Here is a 26594-nt window from a genome sequence, read left to right on the forward strand (position 1 = left end):
GTAGGCTCCTCTAAACTTCCTTTTATATGTTCAGGAACCTTTGGTCCAATAATTAGATTCAAAAATTCTAAACCATCTTTGTCCCTATCACCATAAGGCTCAGAAGAATATAGGTCTTTAAAAAAATTTAGAAATTGTTTTAAAATCTTTTCAATTTTAGTATGTTTCTCCATTTTCAACCTTTATTACAATAATTTTTGTTCTTCTTTTCTTTGCTTTAAGATAATTTGCCAATAATCTTCCCGCCTTATTTGAGTTTCCATAATACTGAGTTTGCTGGGAAAACAAATCTTTCCTTACAAATTTAGAAGATATCTCATTATATTTGCCTTTTGCTTTTAATAAAGCCTGTAATGTATTTTGCTCTCATTTATCAACTAATTTACTTTCCAACTGTTTAATTTCTTTTTCCAAATCATGAAATTGATTTTTCAGTTGTTTTCTAATATATGCCGAATATGAAATAATATTACCTCTTATGGTAGCCTTAAATGCATCCCATAACATTTCTATGTTAATATCTTCTGAGGTATTAAATTGGAAAAATTCAATTATTTTTAATTTAAATTCTTCAAGGAAATTTGAATCCGCAAAGTATTATCAAATCTCCAAACGGATTTACAATAGTCTTGCTCATAAGATTGTAACTCAATCCATACACCACCATGATCAGAAAAAATGATAGGATCTATGATAGCTTTTGTCACTTTCTGAACTATTTGATTCGTGACAAAAATATAATCAATTCTAGAAAAAGAATTATGGACCTGTGAAAAGGAAAATTCCCAATTATTAAAATGAAATATACGCCATACATCTATTAAATTACAAGATTGTGCCAAATTATCTAACCCTAGTGACTTCATAATTTTACTTGGTTTTTTATCCATTAATGGATCCATTACAGCATTGAAATCTCCAGCCACTATTAAATTAGAAGTAGCCAGTGGGAGTAATATTTGTTGTAGATTCTTAAAAAATTCCATTTGATTCGTATTTGGGGCATACACATTGAACAGTTCTAGGGTAGTATTTCCCATGCTCATTTTTACATGTACCCACCTACCCAAAGGATCCGAATCAATCATCTGAAAACTAGCTGTACATTTCTTATTTATTAATATGGCAACCCCAGCTTTCTTGCCAACTGCAGGGGCAAAAAAATTTTGACGAACCCAACCCCCTTCGAGTTTTCTTGACTCTATCATTGACAGGTGCGTCTCCTGAATAAAATATAAATCAGCGTTTTGCTAACATTTTCTTCCTTTTTATTTGATGATTAAGGCCATTGACATTCAAAGAAAATATCTTAGTCTCCATCTATTTCTTTTTTTTAACTTGAATATCTTTATTAAAAGTTTTATGTTATACAAGCTACATGTGGATATCAGAGCTCAATCACCCCACAGTATGTAACAAACAGAAAGACATCAGAATCAGAAATCACAAAAGCATAAAGAAAACATCATTGATATGTAGATATCCCCTGCATTAATTCTCAAATCCCCCCCCCTCCCCAATCAAACTGAAATATCCAAAGTGGACAACTCCCTGTTGTTCCTTCAGGCAGTTATCCCCACAGCAGTAATCCCCCAAATTCCCCCAGCCCCAGTAAACTTAAACCAAAGTATCAATCTTGTCCATAATAACAGTCCAAGTTTGAATAGATGAAAAATAGTGCCCATGTCGTTTAGCAATGGAAAGCTCCATGGTACACAATTGATGAAATTTCAGAGACCATTCTAACATAACAGGTGCCTCAGATATTTTCCAGTGATTAGCAATTAAACATTTTGCCGCAGCCAATCCCCACCGGCGGAGTTTAGTTTGCCAAGTATGTTCACACACATTATGGAAGCCCAGTAGACATTCCACTGGCACCAACGGGAGCACAAATTGCAACAATTGGGATAAACAACCAACAACATGTTTCCAAAAAAGTTGTAAAGGAAGACAATCCCACCATATATGCAGAAATGTGCTCACAGCCCCCCCCCCCCCCGCCCCCCACACCTCCAACACATTGCAGAAGACCCCGGAAACATTTTATGTAACCTAGCTGGTGTATAATACCACCTGGTAAACACCTTGTAGGCGTTCTCCTGTATAAGAACACAAGAGGAAGCCTTACCCACCTCAAGACAAAGTTGGGTCCATTCCCTCTCCGAAAAAGAACACCCCAAGTCCCGTTCCCAAATGTCTTTATATTTAGGATAAAAGGTAATCGAGCCCCGAAAATATTGATAGAGAACTGAAATGGGTTTGGGCAGACTACGAAGTGTAAGCCACAGATGTTCTAAGGGAGCCATTGACTTGATCGATTCCCCAGTCCAGCCCTGTGATTGAATAAAATGTCGGGTTTGGGAGTAAGCCAAAAAATCCCCCTGAGGTAAAGCATTACTCTTCTGGAAAGCCTCAAAGGATACCAAGATCCCCTTATGGAGGACATCAGAAAATGTCCGGAGCCCTAGACGCTCCCAGCGCAAAAAAACCGAGCTCTCCCTACCCACCGGGAAGAAGGGTTCATCACATAACGGCCCCAAAAGTGAAGGCACCATCCCAGCTCCCCATCTCTTCCCCGTCTCACACCATATCCTCAAGAGGTGATTCAAAATAGGATTATTCAAAGTTCTGAAAACCACCCGTTCTGATAAAGAAGACCAAAGTAAGGATCATAAAACCCGGTTACCCATTAGTTGCTGTTCCAAGTGGACTACACATTTTTGTTCAGCTATATCCCAATCCAACAAAATTCTCAACTGCGCCGCCCTATAATACCAGAACAAATTGGGAAGTGCTCTCCCCCCAGACTCCCGAGGCAACCACATACACTGGCGGGAAATCTGAGGCGGTTTCCCCTTCCAAATAAACTTAAAGAATAAGGCATGAAGTTCTTTCAACACCACAGAAGGGAGCGGTATAGGCAATGTTTGAAAAAGAAATAATAAACGAGGCAGAATATTCATTTTAGTAACCGCTATCCGTCCCCACCAAGACAACCACAACCCAGACCACCGCTGTAAATCCGCCCTAATCTGCCTAATTATGGGGGTATAATTCAAAGTGTATAGCTGAGAGAGATCCCGAGAAATATAAATCCCCAAATACTTAAGCGCCCCAGAAGCCCAACGAAACGGAAATCTCCCCGATAATCCCCGTTCCTCATCAGCAGTCAAGGTGAGTCCCAACAATACAGACTTATCCGGATTGACTGTAAAACCGGACACCAGACCAAATTCGTCAAAAAAGTCTAACAAGATAGGAAGGGAGAATTCTGGATCACGCACATATAACAAAACATCATCAGCAAACAGCGCAAGCCGGTGTTCCTGAGCCCCAACCCATACTCCTCTCAGATCTGGATGCTCTCGCATGCGGATGGCCAAGGGCTCAATAGACAATGCAAACAAGAGCGGAGAGAGAGGGCAGCCCTGACGTGTACCCCGTTCAATTGAAAAAAACTCTGTGTAACCCCCATTCACTCTAATATTCGCCCTCGGAGAGCGGTAGAATGCCCGCACCCATGCTAGAAAGAAATCCCCACACCCCGTCCGCTCCATGACCTGCCATAGAAAGTCCCAGCCCACCTGATCAAAAGCTTTCTCCGCATCAACTGCTAAGAAAGCTACCTTATCCAAAGTCTGCTGCGCCTCCCAAATAAGATGCAAAAATACGCAATGTTGTTCCTCATAATTTAAATATTGCTCATAGAAGGAACAACATTGGGTATTTTTGCAAATGGAAGTTGGAGGGTTAATTCCCTTGAAACAGCCAATTGAGTGAAACATGAATTCATGCTGGGACACAAGATAGGTTGAATTTGTTTTGAATTTAAAAAGAAAAATGATCAATGAAGAATACTATAATGGCAAGAAAATATAATGATAAAACAGCAACTAATTTTGCCTATTTTTATATATTAAAAAAGTACTACATAAGGTGAATGTCCATATTGCTGTCTGTTGTTCTGCTGAGCACTGGCATTGAAACAGCAAAATGCATTTATTGCATACTTGTCCTCTGTCGGAAACATTATGGTGGTATATTAGTTGTGTTAATAAAAATTTATAAACAAAGCCCTGCCAGCTGAACATCTCTTTCTCTAGTTCAGCAGCAGGAACTTTGATTTATAAGAATGGAATACGCTAAATATTAGAGTACTAAGGCTTATATGGATGCTGCGGGGACGGTGACGGGGCGGTGAATGGGATGGCAGTGGCGGTGACGGGGCGGTGAAAGGGATGGCAGTGACGGTGACGGGGTGGTGAATGGAATGGCGGTGACGGGGCGGTGCAGAGGATGGTGGGCCGGGGACGGGGCGGTGACGGGGACAGATTTTTTCCCCGTGTCATTCTCTAATACAATGCACATTAAGTGGAATAATTTCTGACTTGCTCCAATTTATCTTATATCCTGAAAACTTTCCAAATTTCTCTATCAACTCCAGCAAGCATGGAATGGTAGTTTCAGGATTCCTCAAATAAAGCAGTATATCCTCTGCATAAGCAGAGATTTTATATTCCCAATCTGCCCGTGGAATACCCTGTATCCCCTTTGCTTGTTGAATGGCTAATAACAAGGGTTCTAAAACAATATCAAAAAGCAAAGGAGATAAGGGACAACCTTGCCTAACGTCCCTCCGCAAATTAAAACGCTCTGATAAATTATTGTTAATGTATAATCTTGCAGCAGGGGAGCTATACAACGTTCAAATCATTTGTATAAATCCTGAACCTATACCAAACCAACCTAATGCCTGATACATGAAAGTCCATTCAACTCGATCAAAGGCTTTCTCCACATCCAAAGAGATCAAGAAAGCCAGATCATTCATGTTTTTTGTTAAATTTAGAGTATGAAAAGCCAATCTAGTATTGTTAGAAGAATGTCTCTTAGCAACAAATCCTGTTTGGTACACATCAATAATAAAAGGGAGAGCCTTAGCCAATCGTAAAGCTAATATCTTAGCTAAAAGTTTTCCATCAACATTGATTAACGAGATGGGCCTGTAGTTTGAAACCAAAGTGGGATCTTTGTTTGGCTTTGGCAAAACAATTGTTAATGATTCTGCCATAGTACCTGTAATATGACTACGTTAGCCCCTATTACACTAAACTCCACTGGCTGCCGGTGGAGGCAAGGATCATCTTTAAATTTGCCTGCCTCTGCTTCAAAACCTTAGCAGGCTCTTCGCCAATCTATCTATCTGAGCACCTTGAAATTGCAGGCCCCTCTCGCACACAAAACACTTACCTGGTTTCCTTTCCTTCCCTGAAGGGCTGCCTCTACAAGAAATTCCTCGACAGATCCCTAGCATTCCAAGCGGGCAAATGGAACAAATGCCTTACCGCTCTCATCTCCAATTCCCCCCCTATTAAATGTTCAGGAAATCAATCAAAGCCTACCTTTTTAACAAATTCCTCTAACTTCTCCCCCCTCCTTCCTTGACACCTCCCCTGACCTCGAAACACCCCCAGACTCTCTGACTCCTCCACCCTGTTAGCCACTATCTTGTTAGCCACTATATGGCTTAACAAAATGGATCCACTCAATCTAACTAATTATCCTGTTTTCGTTACTCCTCATACTAAATGCCTCTGCTCTGCCATATTGAACATCGCTGTATATAACACCGCTGTATGTAACTTGCATTAAATGTATCTTCACTGTAAATGTAACTTCACTATAAATGTAACTTCGCTGTAAAGGTAACTTCACTGTAAATGTACAGTCTCTTCATCTGTTAACCGCATAGAATTTCCATGATACTGCGGTATACAAGAATAAAGTTGTTGTTATTATTATTATTAATGCAACCTTTAGTCAGTTGAAACTGATATAAATTTAATAAATAAGGTAAAAGGGTACTTTGAAATGATTTATAAAACTCTACTGTAAAACCATCACCACCTGGAACGGATCCAACTCTAAGAGACTTCAATGCTGTCTCTAATTCTTTTAGTGATGTAGGCTCCTCTAAACTTCCTTTTATATGTTCAGGAACCTTTGGTCCAATAATTAGATTCAAAAATTCTAAACCATCTTTGTCCCTATCACCATAAGGCTCAGAAGAATATAGGTCTTTAAAAAAATTTAGAAATTGTTTTAAAATCTTTTCAATTTTAGTATGTTTCTCCATTTTCAACCTTTATTACAATAATTTTTGTTCTTCTTTTCTTTGCTTTAAGATAATTTGCCAATAATCTTCCCGCCTTATTTGAGTTTCCATAATACTGAGTTTGCTGGGAAAACAAATCTTTCCTTACAAATTTAGAAGATATCTCATTATATTTGCCTTTTGCTTTTAATAAAGCCTGTAATGTATTTTGCTCTCATTTATCAACTAATTTACTTTCCAACTGTTTAATTTCTTTTTCCAAATCATGAAATTGATTTTTCAGTTGTTTTCTAATATATGCCGAATATGAAATAATATTACCTCTTATGGTAGCCTTAAATGCATCCCATAACATTTCTATGTTAATATCTTCTGAGGTATTAAATTGGAAAAATTCAATTATTTTTAATTTAAATTCTTCAAGGAAATTTGAATCCGCAAAGTATTATCAAATCTCCAAACGGATTTACAATAGTCTTGCTCATAAGATTGTAACTCAATCCATACACCACCATGATCAGAAAAAATGATAGGATCTATGATAGCTTTTGTCACTTTCTGAACTATTTGATTCGTGACAAAAATATAATCAATTCTAGAAAAAGAATTATGGACCTGTGAAAAGGAAAATTCCCAATTATTAAAATGAAATATACGCCATACATCTATTAAATTACAAGATTGTGCCAAATTATCTAACCCTAGTGACTTCATAATTTTACTTGGTTTTTTATCCATTAATGGATCCATTACAGCATTGAAATCTCCAGCCACTATTAAATTAGAAGTAGCCAGTGGGAGTAATATTTGTTGTAGATTCTTAAAAAATTCCATTTGATTCGTATTTGGGGCATACACATTGAACAGTTCTAGGGTAGTATTTCCCATGCTCATTTTTACATGTACCCACCTACCCAAAGGATCCGAATCAATCATCTGAAAACTAGCTGTACATTTCTTATTTATTAATATGGCAACCCCAGCTTTCTTGCCAACTGCAGGGGCAAAAAAATTTTGACGAACCCAACCCCCTTCGAGTTTTCTTGACTCTATCATTGACAGGTGCGTCTCCTGAATAAAATATAAATCAGCGTTTTGCTAACATTTTCTTCCTTTTTATTTGATGATTAAGGCCATTGACATTCAAAGAAAATATCTTAGTCTCCATCTATTTCTTTTTTTTAACTTGAATATCTTTATTAAAAGTTTTATGTTATACAAGCTACATGTGGATATCAGAGCTCAATCACCCCACAGTATGTAACAAACAGAAAGACATCAGAATCAGAAATCACAAAAGCATAAAGAAAACATCATTGATATGTAGATATCCCCTGCATTAATTCTCAAATCCCCCCCCCTCCCCAATCAAACTGAAATATCCAAAGTGGACAACTCCCTGTTGTTCCTTCAGGCAGTTATCCCCACAGCAGTAATCCCCCAAATTCCCCCAGCCCCAGTAAACTTAAACCAAAGTATCAATCTTGTCCATAATAACAGTCCAAGTTTGAATAGATGAAAAATAGTGCCCATGTCGTTTAGCAATGGAAAGCTCCATGGTACACAATTGATGAAATTTCAGAGACCATTCTAACATAACAGGTGCCTCAGATATTTTCCAGTGATTAGCAATTAAACATTTTGCCGCAGCCAATCCCCACCGGCGGAGTTTAGTTTGCCAAGTATGTTCACACACATTATGGAAGCCCAGTAGACATTCCACTGGCACCAACGGGAGCACAAATTGCAACAATTGGGATAAACAACCAACAACATGTTTCCAAAAAAGTTGTAAAGGAAGACAATCCCACCATATATGCAGAAATGTGCTCACAGCCCCCCCCCCCCCGCCCCCCACACCTCCAACACATTGCAGAAGACCCCGGAAACATTTTATGTAACCTAGCTGGTGTATAATACCACCTGGTAAACACCTTGTAGGCGTTCTCCTGTATAAGAACACAAGAGGAAGCCTTACCCACCTCAAGACAAAGTTGGGTCCATTCCCTCTCCGAAAAAGAACACCCCAAGTCCCGTTCCCAAATGTCTTTATATTTAGGATAAAAGGTAATCGAGCCCCGAAAATATTGATAGAGAACTGAAATGGGTTTGGGCAGACTACGAAGTGTAAGCCACAGATGTTCTAAGGGAGCCATTGACTTGATCGATTCCCCAGTCCAGCCCTGTGATTGAATAAAATGTCGGGTTTGGGAGTAAGCCAAAAAATCCCCCTGAGGTAAAGCATTACTCTTCTGGAAAGCCTCAAAGGATACCAAGATCCCCTTATGGAGGACATCAGAAAATGTCCGGAGCCCTAGACGCTCCCAGCGCAAAAAAACCGAGCTCTCCCTACCCACCGGGAAGAAGGGTTCATCACACAACGGCCCCAAAAGTGAAGGCACCATCCCAGCTCCCCATCTCTTCCCCGTCTCACACCATATCCTCAAGAGGTGATTCAAAATAGGATTATTCAAAGTTCTGAAAACCACCCGTTCTGATAAAGAAGACCAAAGTAAGGATCATAAAACCCGGTTACCCATTAGTTGCTGTTCCAAGTGGACTACACATTTTTGTTCAGCTATATCCCAATCCAACAAAATTCTCAACTGCGCCGCCCTATAATACCAGAACAAATTGGGAAGTGCTCTCCCCCCAGACTCCCGAGGCAACCACATACACTGGCGGGAAATCTGAGGCGGTTTCCCCTTCCAAATAAACTTAAAGAATAAGGCATGAAGTTCTTTCAACACCACAGAAGGGAGCGGTATAGGCAATGTTTGAAAAAGAAATAATAAACGAGGCAGAATATTCATTTTAGTAACCGCTATCCGTCCCCACCAAGACAACCACAACCCAGACCACCGCTGTAAATCCGCCCTAATCTGCCTAATTATGGGGGTATAATTCAAAGTGTATAGCTGAGAGAGATCCCGAGAAATATAAATCCCCAAATACTTAAGCGCCCCAGAAGCCCAACGAAACGGAAATCTCCCCGATAATCCCCGTTCCTCATCAGCAGTCAAGGTGAGTCCCAACAATACAGACTTATCCGGATTGACTGTAAAACCGGACACCAGACCAAATTCGTCAAAAAAGTCTAACAAGATAGGAAGGGAGAATTCTGGATCACGCACATATAACAAAACATCATCAGCAAACAGCGCAAGCCGGTGTTCCTGAGCCCCAACCCATACTCCTCTCAGATCTGGATGCTCTCGCATGCGGATGGCCAAGGGCTCAATAGACAATGCAAACAAGAGCGGAGAGAGAGGGCAGCCCTGACGTGTACCCCGTTCAATTGAAAAAAACTCTGTGTAACCCCCATTCACTCTAATATTCGCCCTCGGAGAGCGGTAGAATGCCCGCACCCATGCTAGAAAGAAATCCCCACACCCCGTCCACTCCATGACCTGCCATAGAAAGTCCCAGCCCACCTGATCAAAAGCTTTCTCCGCATCAACTGCTAAGAAAGCTACCTTATCCAAAGTCTGCTGCGCCTCCCAAATAAGATGCAACGTTCTTCGAATGTTGTCACTAACTTGGCGTCTCTGAATAAACCCCGACTGATCCATATGAATCAGATTAGGCAAGCACTTCCCCAGCCGGAGGGCCAAAACCTTTGCCAAAATTTTTGCATGGGTGTTCAATAGTGAAATGGGCCGATACGCACCACAACTAGCAGGGTCTCTCCCCGGTTTAAGCAATATAGAAATACCCACATCTCCCATCGATGGCGGTAGCATATTACCTCCCCGTACCAAAAAAGGAGCTAGAACGTCCCGATACTGTTTGTAAAAACTATTGGTGTACCCATCTAAACCCAGGGACTTTCCCAATTTCAATCTGGCTATAACCCCTAGTACCTCCCCCAAGGAGACAGGACTATTAAGATATGCTATATCAGAGTCTCCCAGGTGTGGCAACGTCACTTTATCTAAATACCCCGTAATAGATTCCAATTGTACCCCCTTCACTTTCCCATATAATTTGGTGTAAAAGGAAAGAAATACCTTCTTAATAGCCCCATCAGTACACTGCATCTTCCCCTCCATATCCCTAATCCGTGTTATAGCAGTTCGGGCCTGTTTCAATTTGATGTACCGAGCAAGTCGCGAGCCAGCTTTATTACTATATTCATATACCGTCTGTCGCAATCTTAGTCTATAATAGTCAATATCCTCCATCTGTAGAAGAGAAAGCTCATGTCGCACTCTCAAAAGCTGTGCAAACACCTCTGGGTCAGGAGAACACTGGTGCCGCCTCCCCAGGGAAATCAAACTCTCCCGAAGGGATACAACTCTGCGCTCCCGCTTCCGCTTAAGGCGGGCCCCCCATTTAATAAAGACCCCTCGAAGTACAGCTTTAAGGGCATCCCACAAAGTAGAGTCCCCAACCATACCATTATTATTGTCATGCAAATAATTAGTGAGAGCCTCCTCTACCTCACTGGCCACCTCCGTATCCTTTAGCAATGATTCATTAAGCCTCCAAAAAGCCCGATGACTCCCCCCATCCCAATATCCCTCACAAGCTATCCAGACAGGCGCATGATCAGAGATATGTATAGCTTCAATTTCAGCGGCCCGTATTCCCCCCCCACTGATTACGATGGGTCCAAAGACTATCAATTCTAGCATAGGAACAATGAACAGAAGAGTAATGTGTATATGACCGCTGAGTAGGGTGGTGCAAGCACCAGCCATCAATCAATCCCAGGGAGGACATCAAGGCAAGAAAAGCTTTGTGAGAAGCTCGTGAAGATGGTCGAAGTCTTCCCTGAGAGTGATCAAGCACCACATCAGGCGTGACATTGAAATCCCCACCCAAATATACTGACCCCCCAACAAAATTGACCAAATCTTCTTTAAGAGAGCCATAAAAGGCCGCCTGACCCCCGTTTGGACCATAAACATTAATCACAGTGATGTGACGGCCCTGCAAGGTACCCTGCAGAGCTAGACACCTTCCCCCAGAATCCCTATATACCTTCAGAACAGTAAAACCCAAACCCTTGCGGATAAGAATTGCCAGTCCTCCCACTTTTTTAGCAGACTGTGCACTTTGATGAGTCCATACATGTTCAAAGTGAGAGGACCTCAAAACCCCCACATGTCTGGGCCTCAAATGGGTTTCCTGAAGCATACAGATGTCCCATTTTAATCTATTCAATTCACGATACACTATATACTCCGTTTACCCGGACTGTTCAAACCATTCACATTCCATGATCCTATAGTTAGAAGTTTACATGTATTCCCCCCCTGTTTCCCCCCACCCCCTCCCCCGCCAGAAGCTGACCCCCTCAATGAAGGACCAGCCAGTCCGCAGAAAGTGAAAGTTACCCCAGGTGACTAGCCCAAGCTGCTCCCCTGAAGTCCAAAACAAAACCAAGTAGTATAACAGGACAAGCAACAATGAATGTTAGTAAGAAACAGCAACAATTGCAAAGTCCAATACAAAATGAAGACCAGAGTCATCACACCACCCAGTGAAACTCCCAGCCAAACAGTTCAATGAATCAATCAGCAAAGTAGTGTAGGTGAAACATCAGGTTCCCAGTTTAGCTGTACGCTTTCCAGAGCGCAGGACCGTTGTCACAACCCTAGCCCTAAAGCTCAGGTTGTGCCAGGGAAGGCTCTGCCTAACCCTAACCTGGCCTTAAAGAGGGCTAACCATTGTGACAGATTAAATACCCATAGGAAGGAAGGCTCTGAATGTACATTTAAACCTCAGCTTACAAAACCCTGGGGAGGTGAGGAGCATGGGGAGAACAGCCTGGAACAGCCTCACAGCAAATCCACCAGGTCAGCTAATTCTCAGCTGCAGGGTTTAATTAGAAGCCCCAGGAAATCTCAGCACAAGCTACAGGCTGCCCTGCCCCCGCACAGAACTGGGCGTGGTCGCCTCAGTGCTCTAGAGGCAGCACTGAGGAGGAACCAGTCAGTTTACCCTGAGACAACCCAGGAAGGAGGTTCGCAGGATAGCTCGCCTGAACCTCAGAGCTCCCAGGACATTGAGATGGTGGAAGCAGCCCCTGTCTCTGAAGCCAACCAGCTAGCTGATCCAGAGCCTATGGAATTGATGGCACTATCATGGATACAGAAGCCTGTATAATGGATGAAAGTTAAGTGCAAGACCTTTTACTTTCTGGTGTGCTTATTTTTGTGAATTTGGGTTTTTTTGTTGAAACCTGCTTGCACCTGTTTAGAGCCAGTGAGTAGTGCTGGGCTCTCACTGCAAGGTGCCTGAAACCTGGAAGTTTTAAACCAGGTTTATTTTGCTTGGAAGTGTTTGTTTGTGTTTGCCTTTTGAGACTTGAGTGAAACACAATATGAACTTTGTATAGGGGTATTAGCATGGGGAGAATCCACACAAGATCCTGGGAGGGATTGTGGGGCCATTTGTGGCATACTGTTTAAAAAACAGGTTTGAATAAGTGGATTCAGCTACTCCCCTCCCCCACCAACTACTTCTGAGTTGGTTGGGGCTAGGCCTGCCTCAATCCAGGCTTGGGTGCAGCACTTTCAGTCTTCAAGGAAAGGGCTATAGTTTTTTCTGTCTGCTTGCTAAAGGCAGACGTACTAAGACTGGGCTATTACAGACTAAGTGACTACTCACCTGTTATACCTGTACGGAAGGTGTGGGTTGTTTATTTTTGCAACCCTTTATTCTTTCATGTTTTCTTTTGTTCATGAAAGGAATGAACTAAACCCTATTCAGGGTCTGTGAACTCAATAAATTGGGACTTTACTTTATTTTGAACCTCATTGTTCCTGATCTTTTTGTATTGCTTTATTGACTGAGAGACCAGCAGGACCTCCAGCATCATCTGGAAGCACGTGAGACGCAGGCTATTCTGGGCGCTGACCGGGGCCATCGTACAAACCAGCACCAGCAGAGTCACACCGTGGACCAAACTCCTTGGAGTCCCGATGTACTAGCCAATTCCGGCGTGGGCACAGGCTCAGGAATATTCACGCACCCCAGCTCTTTCATAGCAGACCAGGCTTCCATTACAGTAGACACTCTCCGAGACATCCCATTTACTGTAATCCAGACCCCAAAGGGGAAAAGCCAGCGATACTTGTGGCCCCCATCCCACAGTGCTTGGGTGACCTCTTTAAATGCTCTACGCTTCTGTAATGTAGACCAGGCCAAATCTTGGTATACTCCCACCTCCAGCTCCTTCCAACGGAAACGGGGATGGCGCCTAGCCATCTGCAAAACCCGTACTTTGAGTGCATAATCTGCAAAGCAGGCAATGATATCTTTGAATCCAGGACCCCGCACTGGACCCAAGCTCCGATGTGCCCTCTGAAGGTGAATCTCATTAGGTACCTCAGCGCCATCCATTCGAAGCAGGCTGCGATAAAACTCTCTCACCACATGTTTGCAGTCGCGATACGCCTCCCCCTCCGGTATTCCTTTGAATCGCAAATTACAGCAGCGCAATCTATTCTCAAGATCCTCCACTTGCGCCTATAAATCCTGCAACTCTGAGGAGAGGTGAGCCGATGACTCTTTGATCCCCGACACCGATGCAGATAGCGTTTCAACGTGGTCCTCTGAAGCCGATACTCGGGCTCCCAGCTCACCCACATCCGCTCGAATTTCTGCTAAAGCTGCTTTCACATCTACACGCACTCCCACCATTTCTTCCTTCAGCTCCCGAAACCATGCCTGAAAAGATTTGTGTGCTGTCCCACCAGGCTCCACCGGAAGCTCGTCTCCAGCCTCGGCCGACTCCGCCGGTATCGCGGGCCCCGCCGCCATCTTGTTCATGTCTCCCGCTCCTCCCTGCGACTCACCCGCCGATTTTTCACCAGCCTCGCTAAAATATTTAAACTTGTCTAGTTTCTTCCGAGTCGCCATTCCAGCGGCAACCGACGAGCGATCTCAGCGCCGAAAACGAAACCGCGCTGGAAGCTTAAAAGCTCTTTTTCTCTTCTGCCCCTACGGAGCTCTCGATTCAGGCAGCCATTCACTAGGATGACGTCACTTCCTCCATCTCCATCTATTTCTAAGTGCTTAATCCAACATTGATATTTAAATTTATTTAATTTGATATGATTAGACACCATCACACAAACATTAACCAATGAAAAGTTAGAATGATCTTCTTCAGTCCTTATCCTCCCACCCTTATTTTTGAAAAAAAAAAAAAAAAACCCTCCCTTCCCTCCTCCACCCTCCACATAAATTGAATGCCTTGGAACACATATAAGATTAGTAAGCACAATACCCCCCCAGTCAACACTCTATCATTACAATTTTTACCATATTTAAAATTATAAAATTATTTATAATGCAATATAAAACAAATGATCCCACTATACCCCTTTGCTATAACTTAATCTTATATTACAGAAGTTTTCATAAATGCAATTTTAAACTTTTCAATTAAATCAAGTTTTCATTATCATAAATAATTGACAATCCTTTGCAAAGAAGAAATAATATACAGTGGTACCTCGGTTTACGAGTGCACCAGTTTGCGAGTGTTTTGCAAGACGAGCAAAACATTCGCAAACTTGGTGCCTCGTAAACCGAGCTTGCTCGCTGTACGAGCGCCCTCCCCCCGCGATCCGGCATCCCCCCCGGCGATCCGACATTCCCCCCCCCCGCTCGCATCGCCCCCCTCCACCGCGATCCTACTTCTCCCCCCCCCCCCCCGAGCAGTCAATGACACCCTTTACCCGACTTGGCACCAGTGCCGGTGCCCGAAGATCCTCCCTCTTCTGGCGCGGCCTGGGCTGGGCGGTGCGTCGGAGATCCTCCTTCTTCTGGTCTGGGCTGGGCTGGACTGGCTTTGAGCATTTGCGCATGCTCAAAGCCTTCTGGTCTCGCTCTCTCCGAGATTGAGAGCGAGACCAGAAGGCTTTGAGCATGCGCAAATGCTCAAAGCCAGTCCAGCCCAGCCCAGACCGGAAGAAGGAGGATCTCCGACGCACCGCCCAGCCGCGCCAGAAGAGGGAGGATCTTCGGGCACCAGCACTGGTGCCAAGTCGGGTAAAGGGTGTCATTGACTGCTCGCAGGGGGGGGGGGGAAGTAGGATCACCGTGGAGGGGGGGCAACGCGAGCCGGGGGGGATGCCAGATCGCCGGGGGGGTGGGTGTTGGAACAGCGTCGGATTCCTCAAGGGGGGGGAGAATGGAGCAGCGCCGGTAGTCTCGGGGGGGGGGGGGGAGGAGGTGGAACCAATCAAAGCAGTTTCCCTTACTTCCTATGGGGAAACTTGCTTTGATATACGAGCAATTTGGTTTACGAGCATGCTTCTGGAACGAATTATGCTCATAAACCAAGGTTCCACTGTATATATAAACCATATTATATATTCAATATTCATAGAATGACGCTTAAACTTTTATCATAAAATCTAATTCATTTTATATGCCTAGCAAATTAACCTTGACCTTAAATCAATATACTTTTACTAATTTGTAAAGTCTTACTCAGTGAAAATCTAATCTGAATTTATAGGACCTTTAAAATCTAAGATAAAAATCATCTTTTTTAGTAAACAATTTAATCTCTAATTCATGTAAAATTTCCCCTAGAACATCCAGTAAAACACCATTAAAGAGTAATCATAACTACCTTCCTTAATAAAATTAAACCCCATGCTTCTTATTGCTATTAAAGTATAATCTTAATCCAACTGAATATTTAATTTATTATTTTCAATATATACCTAGTATTCTTTCAAAAGCATGACTGAGTGATTTTAAGATAAATCCTCTCTTTCCTGTTGCAAATGTATATTTAAATAGTTAATAAATTACTTCTTAACACTTTAAAAATGTTTTATCTACAGAATGTCAATTTCAGTATGAAGAGAATTCTTTATCATCTTAATTATTCTTAATCCTTAAAGACTCTGGAACTATTTGATGTTACTATAATAAATAAATCTTTCCTTGTTTTTCTTTTTCCTTGGAATTCTAACCATTTTTGTCTGAGCATTCTTCTAAAGATTCAAAGGATTTATATGCCAATGCTTATCCTTTCCAATACTTTTTCCAAGTGCAAGTCCTGTATTCACATTTTCCTAAGTTAAGAAAAACTTGTAGTTAACAGACCATACTCAATGTCAAATCCTGAAACATATGAGTTTCTTCTGTTCTTCATTAACTACTTCTTTTAAGTTTTCCTTCATAAGCATGACTATTTGTTTTCCAAATGATCTTTACTTTTCAAAGCATTAGAGTGAAAAGCCTTTCAAGAAACTTTTGATCCATACTTTCCATTTTCTATCTTCCATTTTTTGATTATCCCAGACCTTCTTAAATGGTACAAATTCCAGGTTATTCAAGCAAAATCTTTTTAAATAGACATTGGCTCCAAATTCGATAAAAAGTCTTTTTTTTATATTCAAATATATTTTATTGAGCTCAACAGAGAAACAGTAGTAAAAAGAACAAGAATAACAGCGAAACTCATGGTATCACAAAAAACCTGTACAATGAGAAAACCCCCCTAACATCCCTCCAAAACCAACCCCCCTCCCCTCATCCTGGTCCTTCTTCAGGCTAATTCCCAAACATGAGGAAAATGCCATACAAAAATCAGACATACATAAATCAGGAAAACAAAGGAACATTACAGGGTATCAACAATTAAGCAATCTGCTGCGGGCTAGAGGGGTCATAGTTGTCCAAAAAGGTTCCCAAGCACACTGGAAGGAACACCCAGCAGGAGATGAAAAGTCTCGTATATCACGGCGCTCCCACATCAGCAAAGAGATCATCTGGCACCGCCAGAGAGAGTAATCCGGTGCCTCTCCGTCAAGCCATTTAAGTAGGATACATTTTAAGGCAATAAGAACTGTCCACCGAAGGAAATGGGCTGCTCCCCGTTTCCTTGGGGAATAATGAGGGACTACTCCAAAAAGAGACAAAGGAGAACGTCTAACATTAATAGTCCAAATACGCTCCACAAAAAGAAATATGCAGTTCCAAAAGGAGCGGATAGAGGGACATGTCCAGAACATATGGCCCAAGCCCACTTCGGAATCCTGGCAGCGAAGGCAGGCCACGGACTCACGAAACCCAGAGAGGCAAGCCCGCTTAGGGGAGATATATAAACGACAAACCAATTTATAATGTTGTTCCCAAAAAGTAGTATATTTTCGAAAAATAGGCAGTCTTCGAATTGCTAGCAAGATCACATCTTCAGACAATTCCACAGCAAGGTCCCGAACCCAAGCATCCCGTAATTTGGAATGATCAAACAAGAGGGATTCATCCTTCAAATGACGATGATGGAATCGAAGGGGAACAGGAAGTTGGGAACCAATAGTGAAGGCCATGGATAACAACTCCTGACAAGAAGCCGTTAAAGAGCCAGCAGGTAGGGAGTTAAGATAGTGTCGAATTTGTATGTAAGCATAATAATCCGTGGGTGGAAGATCAAAGTCTTCCCGCATCTGAGTAAAGATAAAAAGTCTTAACTTCTCAGGGTCTTCAAAAAATAAGGATCTGTCTCCATTTGTTACCTTCATTTTTGCAGGGTAATACAAGACATATTTAAATCCTTTTTCTTTCAGTTGAGGTCTCATCATGAGGAATTGTTTCCTCGTATTTGCCATGTTCTTAGTGAAATCAGGCATAAACCACAATTTAGACCCTTTATAATTTAAATTTTTGTCAACTTTAGCTGCATTTAAGATATCTAAAGCCTGTTGAAATCTTAACAGCTTAAATATCAACGGTCTTGGTCTCACTTGATTTGCTGACCATTTTAAAGGAATCCTGAGTGCTCGTTCTATTTCTAGGGGATGTTTTAAATTCAACTGTAATAGTTTAGGCAGTAGGTTCTATAGAAATTGGACAGCATTTCCCCCTTCCAAATTTTCAGCTAATCCAATAATTTTTACATTCTTTCTTCTACCACGATTTTCATAATCTTCAAGTTGATTCTTTAATTCCTTAACTGTTAGACTGTCAAATTTATATATCCTCTCAGAGAGTTCCACCTTGGTTTCTAATATTGTTACGCTTGTTAGCCATTTCCATCTGCCGATTCATATTTAGCAGTTCTGCTTTCACCTCCGTGATGCTATTTGCATTGTCTTGAAGCATCTGCTTTATACATCTCAGTTCAGACATTATTTCTTTTTTATCTAATACTTCCATTAGATCTGCCGGAAGAGGAACCTTCGACGGCGTCGTTTAATCTTGTTTTTGACGCTTTGCCGTCAAAAACTGTCGTAAAAGCCGCTTCATTTTTAGATTGCCGTGTATTCGCCATGTTACCACACTAAAATCTGGCACTTCAGGAAAGTAAAAAATGCAAGGTAATCTTTCAAAGAATAAATCTGTTGCCCGGGTTAGAGAAGCGTCGTGATCACACCTCCATATTGTGCGCGCGCCAAGCCACGCCCCCCATTTTATTTTATTAATATTTTGTTAACCGAGTTGAACCCTCCTGTTGGGATGAATCGGTATTAAAAAATTAAAAATTAGATTAGATTAGGTTTATTAACTGCTCTAGCCATACACTTAGGCCCAATTCTCCCTAACACCACCTAACTTAATTGTTTTAATTGGTTCAATCGGCGCAATAATTGTGCCGATTAAAAAAACAACTAAAACTAGTTTATTTTTAAAGTAAGGGCTTATAAAAACAGCACCAGCATCACATCTACAAAGGCACCTAGCAGCACCAGAAATGCCCTTAGGCGCCTCTGTAGACGTAATTCACATCAAAGATAGGTGCCAGTAATGTAAGTCTTCAAAATCCTGGCCTACATTTCTGGCGCCTATCTTTGACGTTAGTCATGATTCTGCAAACAGCATCACAACGTGATTGATATACAACCGATGCCATTTTTGCAGGTGGCTACCAATTACGGTGTCATTTCCAGAATCAAGTCCTTAGTGTTGTAGTTACATTCTGCTGCCCTGAGTCTAGAACAGTATTCCGAAGCTTTGACTTTAAAAGCCGATTGTAACATGGTAGTAGGACATTTGCACCAGAGGCATTCTAGATGCACAGTTTGCCTTTTTAGGGCATGCAATCCTGTATGATTCCAGGGGTACTGGTAGTGAAGAAAACACTGACTGCACAAAAAGGAGCAAAGTGGTCCCACAATGCTAGTGAGTGAACCTGAAAAGACTGGTGTGTTCCTGATCCTCTGAAACACTGGGAGAGGGCAAGGCAAGTTTGTCAAGACTCTTCCTTGCTGGGAAAGAACAATGCTGACAGATGCCTTCCCTTGGAATTAGTGAACTATTTAGATAAATTTAATATTCTTAATGAACATCAGTTAGAATTCAGAAAATGTTTTAGATCTGAGATAGTTTTAGCTTCAATTCTTAATCACTTTTACAGTCTTTTTAGTAAAGGCACTATTGCCCTGATTTTGCAACTAGATCTTAGCAGCGCTTTTGATTTGGTTGACCATGAAATAATGTTACACTGCCTAGATGCAATGGGGCTTTTGGGAAGAGTTTGGAACTGGTTTCAGGGTTTTCTGACAAAAAGATCATATCGAGTGGTTTGTGATGGGAAATACTCTTGTTATTGGAATAATCCATTGGGGGTACCTCAGCGTTCCCCGTTATCACCCAACCTATTCAATATTTACATCTCGTCCTTAGGACATTTACTGCAAAAGTTGAATTTAAATTTTTATATATATGCAGATGATATTTCCATTTTAATTCCTTTAAATAGCAAAACTAATGAAATTTTAGAACAAATCTCTTACATCATGACTGAGACAGAACAATGGACAATCAATTTTAAATTGAAATTAAATACAGAAAACACAAAAGTTTTCTTAGCAAGCCCAAAGGATAAAATAACTAGAACATCGCTTCACTTGAAAAGTCACGATTACCTGATTTTCAAATCTATAAAAATATTAGGAATCACATTTGACACTCATTTATCCATGGTTGAACATAAAAATTTAATGGTGAAGAAGTGCTTTTTTTGCACTATGGAAACTAAAGACCATCAAAAAATACTTTGATCCTCTGTCTTTTGCTTTAAGCTGGTTTGGGGATTGGCCTCTACCTATCTTTTGTCTCATTTTGTGGTATACAGCCCTACGAGGATAACCAGAAATTGTAATTTATTTGCCTATCCAAAAATTACTGGCTGTAGATACAGGTCTTTTCTGGATAGGACTTTATGTTTCAAGCAAGTAAGCAGCAGTCCTGGTTGGGTAGTTACATCAGTGGAGCCTTTCGGAAATAAATTAAGACTGTATTGTTTGATAAATTCATTTACTAATAGAAGTTATATTAATAACAATAATTCTACTCTGACTATTCTTAAGAAATATGTTGTACTTTTGCTATTTGTATTTTGTACTTCGCTGATTGTCCAGCTCTCTTCGGTGTAAACCACCTAGAAATTGTCTGATTGTGGTGGTATAGAAGAATAAAGTTATGTTATGTTTTGTAGAGAAATGCTTTGAATCAAATAGGAATGAGGATGTTTCTTTCAGGTGTTGCCATCACTAGAAAGAAAGAATCATCTTATGCTGCTTTTGAAACGCAGACAGCCACTTTGCTACTCACCTCATCATCTGACAGGCACTGTTCTGGGGGAGGGGGAGGGGCAAATTCATACTCCCATGGGGACTTTTTTCCCACTACAAGCTCTATTCCATCTCCTTCCTGTACTTGCACTTCCTGGCTTAGTTCTCGATGCTTCTTCTTTCTCTTTTTACGTGCACTACGCCAGACAGACAGCACATTTTTTCCTGGCCCAAAGAGACGAAGGAAACGCAGAACCTATAGAAGAAAAGAACAATATGAAACAGATTCAACGATAAGAACTGCTACATGTATTTACTTATCTATTCATTGGGTGCCCTAACCTAAAATGTACCACATTCACTGTACTGCTTTACCCACCTTACTTTTTAATTGTGCTTCAAACTATACACTAACACATGCCACCATTTGACATGAGACTATAAAGCCCATTCTTCGAGTTCAATATTTTTATTGAGTATTGAAAAATACAAAAAGCAGTTTAAGTATAAGAGAAAAAGAAAAAACAAACAATAATCATATGCCAAGCCAATGCATTCAGTATAGAAGAAGATGAGAAGATGACGGCAGAAAAGGGCTACAGCCCATCAAGTCTGCCCACTCTGCTTACCCACCCCCTGTCTATGCCATAATGACCCAATTTCCTTATCTTGACCCTCATAGGGATCCCACATGGGTATCCCATTTATTCTTAAAGTCTGGCACGCTGTCTGCCTCGATCACCTGCACTGGAAGCTTGTTCCAATGATCAACCACTCTCTCTGTGAAGAAATACTTTCTGGTGTCGCCATGAAATTTTCCGCCCCTGAGTTTGAGCGGGTGCCCTCTTGTGGCAAAGGGTCCCTTGAGAAAGAAAATATCATCTTCCACTTCGACACGTCCCGTGAGGTACTTAAATGTTTCGATCATGTCTCCCCTCTCCCTACGTTCCTCAAGAGTGTAGAGCTGCAATTTGTTCAGTCTCTCTTCATACGAGCCTCGAGCCTCGAGATCATCCTGGTGGCCGTCCGTTGAACCGATTCAATTCTGCGCACATCTTTACTGTAATGTGGCCTCCAGAATTGCACACAGTACTCCAGATGAGGTCTCACCATGGCCCTGTACAACGGCATTATGACTTCAGGCTTTCGGCTGACGAAACTTCTATTGATACAACCCAATATCTGCCTTGCCTTAGATGAAGCCTTCTCCACTTGATTGGCAGTTTTCATGTCTGCACTGATGATTACTCCTAAATCTCGTTCTGCTGAAGTCCTAGTTAAAGTTTCTCCGTTCAAGAAGTACGTCCTGCATGGATTTCCGCTTCCGAGGTGCATGACCTTACATTTCTTAGCATTGAAGCCTAGCTGCCAGGTTGAGGACCAACTTTCCAATGTAAGCAGGTCCTGCGTCATATAATTCTGTAAACTGCATTCACTTACTATATTACATAGTTTGGCGTCATCAGCGAATAGTGTTATTTTACCTTGAAGCCCTTGAGTCAGATCCCCTATGAATATGTTGAAAAGGAGTGGACCCAGGACCGAGCCCTGCGGCACTCCACTGGTCACCTCCGATGTTTTAGAGAGGGTACCATTAACCACCACCCTCTGAAGTCTGCCACTCAGCCAATCATTGACCCATGCAGTTAGTGTCTCTCCTAACCCCATCGATTCCATCTTGCTTAGCAGCCTGCGGTGTGGGACACTGTCAAAAGCTTTACTGAAGTCCAGGTACACGACGTCCAAAGACTCTCCCAAGTCCAACTTTCTTGTTACCCAGTCAAAGAAGCTGATGAGATTGGATTGGCAGGACCTACCCTTGGTGAATCCATGCTGACTGGGATCCCGAAGATTCCCTTCATTCAAGATTGTGTCCAATTTGCTTTTAATTAGTGTTTCCATGAGTTTGCACACTTTTCCATGAGTTTGCACACTAGTATCAAGAACTGCAATCATTGTAAATAAGCTAGTGCACTAAAACTGCTATGATATATAGAAGAGAAAGGAAGAGGGAGAAGAAGGGGAAAGAGGAAAGGAAGAAGGAAGAGAAGAAGACAGGAGTGTTTATCTAGCAGAGTGAACATACAAATCAAGAAATGTCCAAGGTGATTTAGGACGTACCAACTGTAAAGAGAGCTTGGATAGGCATTTCTTTTCATACGCATAGGACTCAAATCTATGATACATGCTCAGGGAATTCCACCAAAAGGTGGAGTCCAGTAATGAAGGAGACTTCCTGTTTTTCAAAATGTGCATAAGAGCAGTCACAAACATGGCGTCAGTAAGTTTGGCTGGACATTTTGACGGAGCAAAACAGGGATGTTGGGATCGAAGAATTATAATGTCCAAGGAAATATCAGCTGAGCAGTTTGTAATAGATTGTACGGTGTCCCAAATACGAGACCAGAAGGAGCAAACCTCAATGCAAGTAAAAAGCATGTGATCAAGAGTACCAGGTTCCTTCATACAGTTCCAACATAAGGGATCCTGATTTAATTTGGCTTTCCACATGCGAAATGGGGTCCATACTGCATTCCACATAACAAAGAACATCGATTGTGAGACTCTGGAGAACATGAGAGGTCGATTTGTCGACATCAGAGAGCGAGATTGTCAACATAGAGTCCCAATGCTGCATGGATTGAGGAGAGAAAGTGAAGGTATGATCTCTTAAAATACTATAGAAAAGGGAGATTGCCTTACCTTTCATTAGTGCCAATTTGGACCAGTGACGCACAGTGTGAATGGAGGTCATAAAGTCATAGCGGATAGAAAGAGAAGAAATAGCCTGGGAAAGAGAAAGCCATTGTGAAGGAGCAGACAGAGGTAACGGATAAGTAGAACAGAGTGTAGAGAAGGGAACAAGAGAGGTAGGAGTAATCAACTGGTGGAGAAACCACAGACCTGCCTGCTGCCATTTTTTCCATGAAAAAGATTTACCATTACATTGGAGCTTAGGGTTGTTCCATATGGACATATCCGGGCTATCTTTGATGGAAATCTCTGCCACTGTGTCTAAAAGATGTAGGGCATGCTGCGTTGCACTTAACAGGGAGTATTTCCTCAGCAATCTGGGAATTGGCATGGTTGTCAAGCAAGAGATATGTAAAGGTGCACAAATATAATGTTCCATTTCAAGCCAGGAGGGTGGATCCTGAGGATGTGGATCAATGATCCAGTGAGCTCCATATTTGGCCAAAGAAGCAACATAATACAGATGGAAATCGGGCAAGTTCAAACCACCATTAATTTTAGAGGCCCTCAGCTTAGTGAGAGCTATGCGAGGCTTTTTCTTATTCCAAATAAAATCAGAAATTTTTGTGTTGAGCCATTTAAAGAAATACTTCTGACACATGGATGGAAGCATGGAGAGGGTGTAATTTATTTGTGGGGCAAGGGTCCCCACAAATAAATTATGGAAGCTATTCTACCCCACCAAGATAAGAAGAGTGGGGACCAGCGAGAGGTGGTATTTAAAATCAGGTTCTTAAGCTTGGAAATATTAAGATCCTGAGCATGAACCGGAGCTTTATGTATTAGAACTCCCAGGTATTTCACAGCTCCCTCTGCCCAATAAAAAGGGAAGTGGGAAAGATCTGAGGGTAAGATGTGATCATTGAGAGGAAAAATCTCTGATTTCTCCCAATTGACTAAATAACCAGAGAGCAGGGAATACTGAGAAACAATATCAATGAAGGGAGGAAGAGAGTCAAGGGGGACCCGAATGAAGAGTAGGACATCATCTGCATAGGCTGCCAACTTGATCTGACGGTGAGTAGAAGAAATGCCCCTAATTGAGGGACATTGTCGAATGGCAGAGAGGAGAGGCTCCAAGGCCAGGTTAAACAGCAGAGGCGAGAGAGGGCATCCTTGACGAGTCCCTCTATGGAGGGAGAATTTATTAGAGAGAGAGTTATTAATCAGAATGCGAACCGTGGGTTGTCGATATAGGGTTTCAATCCACTCCGTGAAAAGAGAGCCAAAGTTATACCATTTCAGAACCCGGAATAGAAAGGGCCACTCCACATGGTCAAAGGCCTTTTCAGCATCAATGGCTAGACCAATCACTGGGCCTTGAAGAATTTTAGCATGTGCATTTATATGGTGAAAAAGTCGTAAATTATCCCCTATGAACCTATTTTTAATAAAACCCACTTGATCCTTATGGATTAGAGAAGAGATCGCTCTATTAAGTCTCATAGAGAGAAGTTTGGCCAGAATCTTATAGTCAAGGTTAAGAAAAGAAATGGGACGGAAATTTTTAACCAGAGTGGGGTCTCTATCTGGCTTGGGGATAACTACAATAGTAGCCTCAGTGAAATTAAATTGTTTGTCCGGAGTGGAATGAAGGAAATTATAGTATGAGAGAAGATGCGGAGCTAAGAGAGTGTGAAACTGCTTAAAGAACTAATTTGTGAATCCATCAGGACCCGGAGCCTTGCTGTTAGCTAATGAAGATATTGCAGCTTCAATGTCAGATGTAGTTATGGGAGAATTTAAATCCAGCTTTATAGAGTCTGTTAAAGTCGGGTGATCAATGGAGGCCAAAAAAGAGTCTATAGCCGAATCAGAGGAAGAGAAGTCCGATTTGTATAGGTTAGCATAGAAATTCTCAAATTGAGAAGAAATCAAGGATCGGATCATGACGGTCTGTCCGGATGGAGTTTGAATAGCTGTGATGTGTAGACGTTTAGATTTGGTCTTAAGATATCGAGCCAAAGGACGCCCCATGAAGTTGTCCCCCATGTAGTGACCCGAAGCTGAAATAAAAAGATCTCGCCTGGCTGTACATGAGACTAGGTATTATATTCATATTTAAGATTTTGGATACGATGGATCATACAAATGAGCTGACATGTGTTGCAATTCCAATGCTTTGATAGAAGACTCCAATTCTTTCTCCTTTTGCAAAGATTGTTTCTTTTTCCAAGAAGCAAGTTTGATCAATTCACCTTTGAGAGAAGCTTTATAGGCCTCCCAAACAATGGAGGGGCAAACCTCAGGATCATTGGAGTTGAATTTGAAGAATTCTATAGTAAAAAGTTTGATTCTATCAACGATATCCTCATCTAGGAGAAGAGAATTGTTTAGGCGCCAGGAAGAAGAATCCTTACGGGAGCAGAAATGGTCATGTGCAGAGAGATGGCTGCATGATCCGTAAGGGAAATCGGGTGAATGATAGTGTCCGTCAGATTATGAGTGAGAGAAGAAGACAAAAGGAAGAAGTCGATTCTGGAGTAGGTGTTATGTGGCGGTGAAAAATGAGAGTACTCCCTACTCTTCGGATGTAGCAAACGCCACGGATAAACAAGGGAGAAAGCTTCTTTTTAGGACATGCAGAGCTGAAAAAGATTTGAATTTGGAAGGTTTACAAGACGATGATCTATCAATATAAATATTGATATATAAAAAAACCCAAGAAGAGGAGAGCAGAAAGGACTACAGGGTGAAACTGAAAGAAGCCAAGAGAGAGATACGTTTGGCAAAGGCACAGGCGGAAGAACAAATGGCTAAAAATGTAAAAAAGGGAGATAAAAATTTTTTCAGATATATTAGTGAAAGGAGGAAGATAAAAAATGGAATTGCTAGGCTAAAAGATGCTGGGAACAAATATGTGGAGAGTGATGAGGAGAAAGCAAATGTGCTAAACAAATACTTCTGTTCTGTGTTCACAGAAGAAAATCCTGGAGAAGGACCGAGATTGTCTGGCAAAGTTACACGAGAAAATGGAGTAGATTCTGCGCCGTTCACGGAGGAGGGTGTTTATGAGCAACTTGAAAAACTGAAGGTGGACAAAGCGATGGGACCAGATGGGATCCATCCCAGGATACTAAGGGAACTCAGAGAGGTTCTGGCGAGTCCTATTAAAGACTTGTTCAACAAATCTCTGGAGACGGGAGTGATTCCTGGGGATTGAAGGAGAGCGGATGTGGTCCCTATTCATAAAAGTGGTCACAGGGATGAAGCAGGAAACTACAGGCCAG

The 26594-nt window shown here is 41.7% G+C and overlaps 1 protein-coding gene across 4 annotated transcripts in view; it reads right to left on the reverse strand.

The window, feature by feature from the left end:
* Positions 1 to 26594, reverse strand: part of TAF1 (TATA-box binding protein associated factor 1) — a 596267-nt gene that overhangs the window by 494094 nt on the left and 75579 nt on the right. For all 4 annotated transcript variants that reach the window (XM_033945528.1, XM_033945529.1, XM_033945526.1 and 1 more), the window contains exon 6: positions 20651 to 20866. In XM_033945528.1, the coding sequence (XP_033801419.1) occupies positions 20651 to 20866 (216 nt within the window). The remainder of the gene's footprint in view (positions 1 to 20650; positions 20867 to 26594) is intronic.

The sequence above is a fragment of the Geotrypetes seraphini genome, chromosome 5 (genome assembly GCF_902459505.1).
Source record: "Geotrypetes seraphini chromosome 5, aGeoSer1.1, whole genome shotgun sequence".
In the NCBI taxonomy this organism is placed as follows: Eukaryota; Metazoa; Chordata; class Amphibia; order Gymnophiona; family Dermophiidae; genus Geotrypetes; species Geotrypetes seraphini.